The sequence below is a fragment of the Pseudogymnoascus destructans genome (genome assembly GCF_001641265.1).
Source record: "Pseudogymnoascus destructans isolate 20631-21 unplaced genomic scaffold scaffold_24, whole genome shotgun sequence".
Lineage (NCBI taxonomy): Eukaryota > Fungi > Ascomycota > Leotiomycetes > Thelebolales > Thelebolaceae > Pseudogymnoascus > Pseudogymnoascus destructans.
In genome coordinates, this window is record NW_020167543.1 from 466,917 (window position 1) to 477,937 (window position 11,021).

General features: G+C 50.4%; 4 protein-coding genes across 4 annotated transcripts; 2 read left to right on the forward strand and 2 right to left on the reverse strand.

Moving 5' to 3' along the window:
* Window positions 1-754: 754 nt before the first annotated feature.
* VC83_08374 (uncharacterized protein) lies at window positions 755-1,063 on the forward strand (the record flags this gene model as incomplete). The annotated part of the gene is made up of 1 exon (XM_024471926.1): window positions 755-1,063. One exon carries the CDS (start codon window positions 755-757, stop codon window positions 1,061-1,063), a length of 309 nt encoding a protein of 102 aa, XP_024320787.1.
* Window positions 1,064-1,428: 365 nt separating this feature from the next.
* On the reverse strand, window positions 1,429-1,809 carry VC83_08375 (uncharacterized protein; the record flags this gene model as incomplete). Its single annotated transcript, XM_024471927.1, has 1 exon — window positions 1,429-1,809. The coding sequence occupies one exon, from the start codon at window positions 1,807-1,809 to the stop codon at window positions 1,429-1,431; it is 381 nt and encodes a 126-aa protein (XP_024320786.1).
* Window positions 1,810-2,019: 210 nt separating this feature from the next.
* VC83_08376 (uncharacterized protein) lies at window positions 2,020-3,366 on the reverse strand (the record flags this gene model as incomplete). The annotated part of the gene is made up of 1 exon (XM_024471928.1): window positions 2,020-3,366. The coding sequence occupies exon 1, from the start codon at window positions 3,184-3,186 to the stop codon at window positions 2,020-2,022; it is 1,167 nt and encodes a 388-aa protein (XP_024320785.1). The 5' UTR covers window positions 3,187-3,366.
* Window positions 3,367-4,091: 725 nt separating this feature from the next.
* On the forward strand, window positions 4,092-9,585 carry KLP8 (kinesin-like protein Klp8). Its single transcript, XM_024471929.1, has 2 exons — window positions 4,092-4,570; window positions 4,674-9,585. Exons 1-2 carry the CDS (start codon window positions 4,495-4,497, stop codon window positions 9,431-9,433), a joined length of 4,836 nt encoding a protein of 1,611 aa, XP_024320784.1. The 5' UTR covers window positions 4,092-4,494; the 3' UTR covers window positions 9,434-9,585.
* Window positions 9,586-11,021: the final 1,436 nt, after the last annotated feature.

An 11,021-nucleotide genomic window follows, 5' to 3' on the forward strand; every position in this document is an offset into this window, starting at 1 on the left:
GCTCTCATCCTGAGTCAGTGGCAACAGGCAACGAACATCGTGGACCATGTCTCCATCTTGCAGTGCCTCAACCGCGCGCAGATATTGGATTCCCACACTGCGCGCTTCATCCCATTGATTTCTGAGGGGCTGGACGACTATACGACCGATGCCCGTGGGGATATCGGGTCCCTTGCGCGCATTGAAGCGCTGAAGGCGACGAGTAAGGCTTTTGCTACGATTCCGTGTGATACTGTGGTACTGGATGGCAATGAAGGCTGGTTTGCCGATGAGGACCTCTTCGGCCCCCTCTACAGTCGCACGCTGCGCCTCGCAGCAGAGAAACTTGACAAAGTCCGTGGCGAAGCACAAACTGCGCTGGTCATCCTAATCCAGGACCCCATGTATGTTTCCCCGTTCCCCTCTTAACCGCAAACTTGAAACTAACCCCTCATAGCCAACACGCCGCTTTCACTTCCGCCCAGCACGCAACCCGCATCTACTTCCGTCACCTCCTCGACCTCCAACTCCTCTCATCCACCTCATGGCTCTCCACCAGCCCCCTCCACCCTCACCAGCGCTGGACCTCCCACCTCTTCGACGGCTACGCCAGTGCAGCCGACTCTGGCGCAGAAGGCCTCATCCGCGCCTCCCGTGCCGCCCTAAATGACTTCTGCTTCACTGCCCCCGCCAACCGTGAATAGTCTGCAACGCGCTAGTCGGGTCAGTGAAGCGCCTCCATGACGCTGGGGACGAGAGGGTGCTGCTACCTACGATGTCTGTTGTTGCGTTTCTATTTGATGCGGGGATTTTGGAGGGGGGGCATAGAGGATTGAGGGGATTGTTTTTAGCGACGCAGCGAGCGCATTTTAAGAGCGGGAGTGTGAGGAAGTTGGAAGTTGCTGTGAGGGTTTATGGAGGGTTATTGGGGGTTGGGCAGGAGGAGAGGGAGGTGGAGAAGGTGTTGGTGAGGAAGGCGGTGGAGGATGTGTTGTGGGTTCGTAGGGGAGTGGGGAAGGGTGAGGTGGGGGTTCAGGGGGTGAGGAAGGCCTTGGAGGAGAGATGGGAGGGTGGTGGTGAATGATTCTGGGGTTATATTCGGGAAGGTGTATAAAATTGGCGCAACCAATATATAGCGCTGCTTAGCTAACCCAATTTGCTCTTGTCCGCCGTAAGGCACGTCAGAAACCCATACGGTTTACCGAACCAATCTTCCCAGCCCATCTTTCCCGAGGACCAGAATCCCTCAAGAGCGTATTTTCAAACGGACGCCGCCGCGCAGCATCCGTTCGTGTGCGACTCCCGTCGGCTCTCCAGACAATGCTGAAGGTTCGTAGCCGGCACCACGGACAGGTTTTGCCGGCCGACCTCTCGGGAAGATTCCGTCCTCAAGGCCAGGGGCGTTTAAATTCCGCCCCCAAGACCCCTATAATAATATTAGCCCATTCTCTAATAGTCGAAATTAAAGGTTGCAGCGGCGCTGAAATTCCGTGGAGCGCGGGCGCGCTGTTCCATGACGAGTGTCTCCAGTAATTCGACCATCCGATCATCCACTTCGGCACGGCCTCGTCCCTGGAGAACAAGTCGGTGGAGGTCCTTCGCTATCAACCGTTGCGTCCGGTCCTTTTTTACCTGCCTGGCGGTGGGCTTGGAGGGATCACGGGTAACAGTTGTCTGAACGATTGTCGTAGGGCGAAGTGCTTTGGCCGTCTCACCGTTAGGCCGAAAGAGCGCCCAGGTTTGGAAAAGAACGTGGGGTGTCGCAAAAAATCCGAGGACCAGGGCGACGGCGGCGGTGGTGGTGTCAACTATGTCCCGAACGGGCCACATTACGAGCGAGGGTGTGTGGATGAGAAGCGAGCGTGTTGTAAACTAACGTGCGCGAAGAGGAGAAGAGAAGGGAAAAGGGAAAAGGGAGATCCAAAACAAAACGGGGATATATATGGCACGATGGCATAGCATTTTAGGAAAGAGCAATGGAGAGATGATAATGTGCATTAGTTGTAGAAAGCATAACTCATAGCATCGTGGCTTCCTCACTTAGAATTTAGGGACGAGCCTGCCGTTTCTAACCACATAACCTATTTTAACTTCTTTACCTAATACGGTAACATTAATGGGCCATGACCAATGGCTCAGCATGCGTAACTCCTTCTTATCCTTCTCGGTCAGGAGGGAATCAAACTTAAATTCGGTGTTCTGCTCAAAGGCGGCACAGATGGAACCTCGCTGATACGTGACTTTTTTCCGCCGTTCAGAACCATTGAGTCGAATTCTCCGCTTAAAGTCATTTGCATCTCGTCCCTGTCCTAAGTCCATCCATTGCGTGATAAACAGCGCGTTTCCTGCCTCCCCATAGCTCTTAAAATCAACTCTAAACTCGGTGTGACAATGCTGGCAATATATGATACCTTGCTTGTTCTCATATCCGTCAATTTCGTCAGCTTGCGGGACCCGAATCCCCCACCAGTATAGGTCTGACATCTCCGTAAGGGCTATATGACGACAGATTCCAAAACCACCACTCCATGGGAGAGGAGTTTTCTCTGAAGGTGGAATCATGAACACCTTCTGCTCACGAACGAAAAGCGAGCCGTCGCAAATCGAGCCGTCGCAAATCCGCGCTTCAGCCGTATGGAGTTCCACAAAGCCTATCTGATATTTATCCATATTTCTATAGGACAGTAGGCGTAGAAGAGTGGTAGTGTCTTTGCCTTGTCTGTGGGATTTCATAGCCATACGGAAGATGGTCGAAGAGAATCCGCCTGGAATTCCGCCAACGTAATGGCCTTTTGAATCCGCAATTCGACACTTCAACGAATCCCCGCTAGGGGACGAATATAATTCGGACGCTAGGTGACGTTCGGCAAAGGGCATATAATGTAGCTTATTACATTCCGGGCAGACGATATAAGCTGGTAAATCTCGTTCTAGTAAACAGAGGAATCTGTTCATAACAGAGTATTCAGCTTCTTTAAGAGGCTGTAAATACTTCATCTTAAGGCATGAATAAAGATGAAGACACGATAGACTTAAACTTCCTACTGATTCGAGCGGTAGAGAGCTTGCTATGTGGCAAATGAGTTCTAGTGGGAGCTCCCGGAAAGGCGATGATCCCAGTGCGTTCGGTCGAGCTATGGGGACAGCTGGCTCCGTTTTGGATAGACGCCATCCAAGACGCTCAAATATGCGAGGAATAATATCCATTTCGAAGTATAACACCGTAAATGTATGCTGTGAAAGGCAAAGGTCAGAGAATGATAATTGTGGTGCAATAGCATCTAAACTTGTGGTAGGAACATAGAAAATCGCGGAAGCCACAACATGGGGTCATAAGCACTACTAGGGATGCAGGTAGACTATTTATACACTATTCAAGAATGAGACCATAATTTTAACGTTTGGTAGCGCTATTTTAGTGAGTTAGGGGGGGGGCTAGTTCCAAGTAAGTATTAAACTTGAAAATGATAGTTCTAACCTAAAAAAATCAGTATGGCATGATTTTTCTAGGCACTGTCGAACAAATAAAGGGCCATATGCGCACACGGGTATTGATTCACATTTTTAGTGTTCCCCTAAACCTTAGTATCTTAATAACTACAAGATTAATTGCTTTAAAACTTAGACAAGATGCTTTAAATACCTATAAAAGGCTAAATATACATTTTTATAATTTACTAATAAACAGTTGTTGAGATATTTAGTTACAAAATTCATAATTTTAGGTGTAAAATAGAGTTGGCGACTCGCTTAGGATGGCGACTCGCTTGTGAAATATGGAGTACACAGGTGAGCAGACCATCAGGGGTTAGCTCAGCAACAACAGTAGTAATTCATTGCTAATGCATTATCGTCAAGCTTGATGGGCGCCATCGTGGTGGCGGAGGTGGTGGAGTTGGTGCTGTTGTTGACGGAAGGTCGAAGGTCGGAAGTTGAAGATTTATTTGTGGGGGGGTCAGCCGAGGTTTTGGCGGTTGTGGAGCGGGTCACCTGAGGTTGGGGGAAAGGTCGGGCCACCTACGTTCTGCTGCACCCTGGAAAGGTACGGGGCAACTCGATTCCCCTCCTTGTTCTCATGGCCTCTACGTGCATGAATTCCAGTTTAGAATAATATTAAAATCCTGACATTAATCATTCACGGGACGCGACTAAATTAGAATAAGGCGCACCTTGCTGCCATCAACAAAAACATAACCTCAAAACCATTGCTCGACGTCGCCCCGAGTTACTCTGCAAACAGAAATCGTTCGCCGCGTCTTCTTCGGAGTGGTTATCTGATGTTCCATCAGTGGGGCAAACAACTGACATTTATCCCAACACCGCCCCTCAAGACGACGACGTCGCCTTGAATCACAGTATTCTGGAGCACGGACCATATCAAATGATTCTGCGATACTCGTGTCATATATCGATTCTAACGCTCCAGTATACAGGTGTTCCTGGTGACGTCAAACGCAGAGAGAGCCGCAACGGCCACATAGCAACCGGTCTACTGCGCGAAGAACGAACCTCACGATGGCGACTGCTGGAGGCGGAGGTGGAGGCGGGAATATTAAAGTCGTGGTTCGAGTGAGGCCTTTCAATGGAAGAGGTAAGTTTTCATCTTCTCCAAGCCATAACCCGCTGGGGTGTGGCTGCTGGTTCAACAGTCGGATTGGCATGGACGTTCCTTTGCTGACTTTCACCGCGCATAGAAATCGACAGGAACGCACGATGTATCGTGCAGATGAAAGGGAATCAGACGATCCTTGTTCAACCTGACGCTGACGACAAGCGTGCGGCCGGGAAAGGGGCTAAAGAGGCGAACCAGAAGACGTTTGCCTTCGATAAATCGTACTGGTCATTCGACAAGTCGGACTCGAACTATGCGGGACAGGATAACCTTCACGATGATCTTGGCCGACCATTGCTCGACAATGCTCTCCAGGGCTACAACAATTGTATTTTCGCCTATGGCCAGACTGGATCCGGAAAGTCATACTCCATGATGGGATATGGGAAGGAAGCTGGAGTGATACCCAAGATTTGCGCCGACATGTTTGAGCGGATAGACGTTGTGCAGAAGAACGACCCAAATGTGAAATGCACAGTCGAAGTCTCGTACCTCGAAATCTACAATGAACGGGTCCGCGACCTGCTCAACCCGTCCACGAAAGGAAACCTCAAGGTCCGTGAGCATCCATCAACTGGGCCGTACGTGGAGGATTTGGCAAAGCTCGTCGTATCTAGCTTCAGCGAAATTGAGAATCTCATGGACGAGGGCAATAAGGCCAGAACCGTCGCCGCGACGAACATGAACGAGACGAGTAGTCGAAGTCACGCTGTTTTCACGTTGACCCTCACTCAAAAGCGACATGACGTTGGGATGAAAATGTCGACGGAAAAGGCAGCCAAGATCAGCTTGGTAGATCTAGCTGGCTCCGAGCGCGCAAACTCCACGGGAGCAACAGGCGCGAGACTGAAGGAAGGTGCGGAGATCAACAGGTCCCTTTCCACCCTGGGAAGAGTTATCTCTGCTCTCGCAGACTTGTCCAGCGGCAAGAAGAAGAAGGGCCCGGCTTCCTCTCAAGTTCCGTACAGAGACAGTGTCTTGACGTGGCTGTTAAAAGACTCGCTGGGAGGTAATAGCATGACGGCCATGATTGCTGCGATCAGTCCGGCAGATATCAATTTTGATGAGACTCTCAGTACGCTGAGATATGCCGATAGCGCCAAGAGGATCAAGAACCACGCGGTTGTGAACGAGGATGCGAATGCCAGGATGATCCGAGAACTGAGAGAAGAGCTTGCTACACTAAGGGGCAAGCTTGTTGGTGGAGGATCGGGCGTGCCCAGTGAAGACCAGTACGCCGAGGGAACTCCATTGGAAAAACAAATTGTCAGCATCATACAGCCAGATGGTACTATAAAGAGAGTTTCAAAGGCGGAGATTACTGAACAGCTGAGCCAGAGCGAGAAGCTCTACTCGGACCTCAACCAGACTTGGGAAGAGAAACTGCAGAAAACAGAGGAGATCCACAAAGAGAGAGAAGCTGCGCTCGAAGAATTGGGAATCAGCATCGAGAAAGGATTTGTTGGGCTGCATACACCAAAGAAGATGCCTCATATCGTTAATCTCTCGGACGACCCTCTACTCACAGAGTGCCTAATTTATAACCTCAAGCCGGGAATGACTACCGTAGGAAATGTGGCAACAAATGCTCCAACGACTTCTGAAATCCGATTGAATGGAAGCAGAATCATGCATGAGCATTGTGCGTTCGAGAATGTCGACGGAATTGTCACAATCGTGCCGAGAGAGGGTGCGGCAGTCATGGTGAACGGAAAGCGAATCACCGAGCCACAAAGGCTGAGAAGTGGTTATCGAATTATTCTTGGCGACTTTCATATTTTCCGATTCAATCATCCCATGGAGGCGAGAGCGGAGAGGGCAGAGCGAACAGAGAAGAGCTTGCTGAGACACTCTGTAACGGTCAGCCAGCTTCAGGGCATTGAGAACTTCTCGTCATCTCCGAGTCCAAGACCCGAACACCAGCGGAATTATAGCAAGGCTGACTCGGACCTTGATTGGGATGGCAGCAGGCCTGATTCTCCCATGCCTCTGTGGGGCCGAGATTCTGACTGGTCGTTTGCGCGGAGGGAGGCTGCGGGAGCTATACTTGGGCCCGACCAGAAAATCGCAGGCTTGACGGACGAGGAGCTTAATGTTTTGTTTGAGGATGTGCAGCGTGCTCGCGCAGAGCGCCAGAACCGCGACGCCGACGACGACCTGGAGTCGACAACATCGTACCCAATTAGAGAAAAGTACCTGTCCAATGGCACCATCGATAACTTCTCTCTCGACACTGCCATAACCATGCCGTCCACCCCGAGACAAGGCGAAGTAGAAGACAAACTACAAGTCCTGCGCGAGGAGATGCAAGGTCAGCTTGAAAAGCAAAAGGCAGACTACCAAGAGCAATTGAAGGCCGCCCAGGCTGACAATGTCGAGGTCGAGGAGATAAAGAAGGAGAAGGAAAGGATGGAAGAAAGCCTCAGGGAGGTTAAGGAGGAGATGATGAAGCAGCTTGTAGTCCAGAGACAAGAGTTTGAACAACGCATCCAAGAGCTTTCGCCGGCATTGCCAGAGGCGGATACGTTTGATGATCTGAACGAGGAGGAGATTGAAATTGCTCGGAAGGCAACGGAGCACTGGCGAAAGCGACGATATATCCGGATGGCCGAATTTATTCTTCAATCTGCTGCGATTTTGAAAGAGGCGCAGGCGCTGAGCCAGGAGATGGACGAGAGTGTCGTCTTTCAGTTTGTGATTCTGGATACCGGCCATGCTCTCTGCTCATCGTACGACATGGTTCTGATCGGAATCCCTGGGGAAGGTGATGATTCTGCCCTCGAGGACGCACAAAGGCCATGCGTGGCGGTGAGAGTTCTCGATTATAAATCTGGCGTCGCCCACCACTGGAGCCTGGAGAAGCTAAAGGAGAGAGTCAAAGTCATGCGACAACTCCACCAATATATGGACAGGCCAGAGTATATGCAGCATTTCAAGCTCGAAAACCCGTTTGTCGAGACCTGCATGCCTCGATACACACTTGTCGGCGACGTTAGCGTTCCGTTGGCAGCAGTCTTTGAAAGCCGCGTCCAGGACTTTACCCTCGACGTCAGGTCGCCTTATACGTCAGACTCCATTGGTCTGGTCAAGCTTTCCCTTGAACCCTCGTCAGCCAGGGTTCCTACGAATGCTTTAAAGTTCAACGTCGTCATGCATGAATTGATTGGATTCCCGGAAGACGAGGGCACAGAAGTACATGCTCAGTTGTTTATCCCTGGAATATCCGAAGAGGGTGGCGCCACAACCACCGCGATGATTAATGGCTTCGAAGAGGGGTCAGTCAGGTTTGACAGTGTTCACAGCATGGGCATTCCTCTGTTCGGCCCCAAGACTATATCCTTGAGCGTTTCCATATTCTCAAAGGTATCATCGATGCATCTTGACAAGCTACTCAGCTGGGATGATCTCCGAGACCACGTTTCAACCCAGCAGCAACAGCGAACGGCTCGGATTGCTGAAAGCCATTTTTATGCAGAAGAAAAACACGACGTGTTTGCTCGGGTTCAATTGCTCGAATTATCGGAAAATGGCGACTATCTCCCGGTCGAGGTCTTACAAGCTAACGATATGGATAAGGGGACGTTTCAATTACATCAGGGACTACAGCGACGGATTGTTGTGAATTTAACACACAGCTGTGGATCGTCTCTTCCATGGAAAGACAGCTCCAGACTTCGCATTGGTGGCATCCAATTACTCGACCACCTCGGAAAGGTTATTGATATGAACTCGTCGACGCCAGAGATTGAATTAAAAGTTGTCATGGATCCAATTATGAGGGCGAATTCCAACGGAACCATGAGCGTCGCTCTGGTTGGGCAATGGGACTCGAGCCTGCACAACTCACTACTCCTTGACCGAATGACGGCCGACAAATACAAGGTGCAGATGAAGATTCTTTGGGATGTGACGTCCGACAGCCTTGGGGAGCCGATGACATTTTCGTTGAACGTCGCCTCACAAGTTTTATCGCGCTCATACGTCCGCAACCAGTCCATGTTTGCTGCCTTGTGGCAGTGCGCTCGCATTGTCCATTCGACATCTGCCATTTTCTCGATATGCATACGGCCTATGCCGGTTAAGAAGGTTGGAGATCTGTGGCGAATGAACACCCAGCACGACTATGTCAAGGGCGAGGAGAACCTCACTGGCTGGACACCGAGAGGAGTATCCCTTGTCCACGACTTCATAAATTCGAAGAGACGGCGAGAGCGCTCAGCTGAGATCGAAGCAGCAAAGGCGTTTTATAGCGCTGAGGAGTTGAAGGTTGAGAAGAAGGCCGACGAGGAGGAGGGAGCCCCGCCGAACGAGGAGCTCATTCGCAAGGTTTTGAGTCTCTGGACGATCTCGACTGGACCGATCGAGAACCTATTGCGAAACGCAAACATCGAACCTCCAACTGATGGACCTGTTGAACCAAATCCCGACAGTGCCATCCGTTTGACGGCGAGCGTGGCTCTAATTCAGAGATCGGCTCAGATTCTCAAAGGGGGATACCTACTCGTGCCATCGCTTGACAGCAGCAAATGGGTACGACGCTTTGTGGAACTGCGGAGGCCATATCTCCACATCCACTCCATACCCGAGGGAGAGGAAATGGGCATCGTGAACTTGCGCAACAGTCGCGTAGACCACCAGCCGCAAATCGCGAAGCTTCTACGCCAGGACGGCAAGGGGAGGGACAGGAAGGAGATGGTATTCGCGATCTACGGCACCGATAACACATGGCTCTTCGCAGCGAGGAGCGAACGCGAGAAGGTCGACTGGATTTTCAAGGTCGATCAGGCCTACTTCGGGAGCGGTAATGGGAGCGCCGACGAGGATGTCGACGCGGAATCGTGAATTTGCCTATGACGATAACGAGGGACGCATTAGATAGTTTGATTCGAGACGAGAAGCATGATACCCGATCTACTTAGAAGTAGTATATGTAGATATGATGTATAGTTAGGTTATAAATAAGGGCAAAAGATCTATATACCCTGCAAAAGCCCTGTAAAGATTGATATACCCTGTAAATTAAAATAAGATCTATATACCCTATTGCCGTGATACCCGTAGCCCCCAAACCCCCCGATGCGACCTCGCCGTCGCCACCTCGCCGTCACCAACTCCTCCACCGACCCCCTATCCAACGCCCTATCCTACCCCCTATTCACCCGCAACCCCCGCAACCCCCGTAAACCCCCGTAAACCCCGTACTGCCGTAGCCCCTATTGATGGGGACGACGGCAACGCCGAGAGTTGTGGCCAGGCTCCCCGCAAGTCGAGCATCGACTTCTTACGGGGTCGTGGATAAGGTGCGACAGCGAGGTCGAGGCGGTGAGCGGGCTTGGCGGAGGAAATCTATTAATAGTTAGCGTCTGGTATATCATTCTTTACAGGGCTTTTGCAGGGTATATAACGTGGTTTATCAGTACGTCGGACATATCAGTACCTCGGACACCTTTCCCGAATTTCCTACCCTCTAACTTCACAACGCGTTTTTTCCACCTTTTATTATGTCAGTGATTACCCAAGAAGCAAAAATCATTCTAGCTATCGAGGCTATCCGAACATCAAAAAATCTAAGTCGTCGGAAGGCTGCTTAAGCTCTATGAAGTACCTCATTCTACACTCTGCGACAGAATGAACGGCCGAACTACTGTCTACGAACACCGGCCTGCAATGATGAAATTAACTATACTAGAAGAGGAGGTGGTTATTCGGAATATACTTGATATGGATTCAAGAGGATTTGCACCCCGGCTTGCTGGTGTAGAAGATATGGCAAATTTTATACTCGAATCGCGTGGAGGGAGGCGCGTCGGGAAGCTCTGGGCCCACCGATTTGTACAACGACGTCCAGAATTAAAGACGTGTTTTAATCGCGTTTACGACTTCCAAAGGGCCTTGTGCGAAGATCCTGAACTAATTGGCGCGTGGTTTCGACTAGTGGAAAATATGAGGGCAAAATATGGTGTTTTGGACTGCGACTTCTATAACTTTGACGAAACTGGGTTTATGATGGGTGTGATTTGCCCTGCAATGGTTGTTACCCATGCAGATCGACTTGGCAGAGGTAAGGCAGTTCAGCCAGGGAATCGGGAATGGGCTACAGCGATTGCTTGTATCAACAGTGACGGCTGGAGTATTCCTCCATTTTTGGTAGTTAAAGGCAAGAATCATCTTGCAAATTGGTATACATACGGCGGCCTTCCACACAACTGGGTTGTTAAACCGACAAGCAATGGATGGACAAACAATGAGACGGGTCTAGAATGGTTGAAACACTTTGACAAACATACTGCTGTTCGTGCAAGGGGTCCATATCGAATGCTGGTGTTAGACGGGCACGAGAGTCATGAATCGGCCGAGTTCCAAGAGTACTGCAAGGCACACAACATTATAACTCTTGGACTACCTCCCCACTCGTCTCATTTAACTCAGC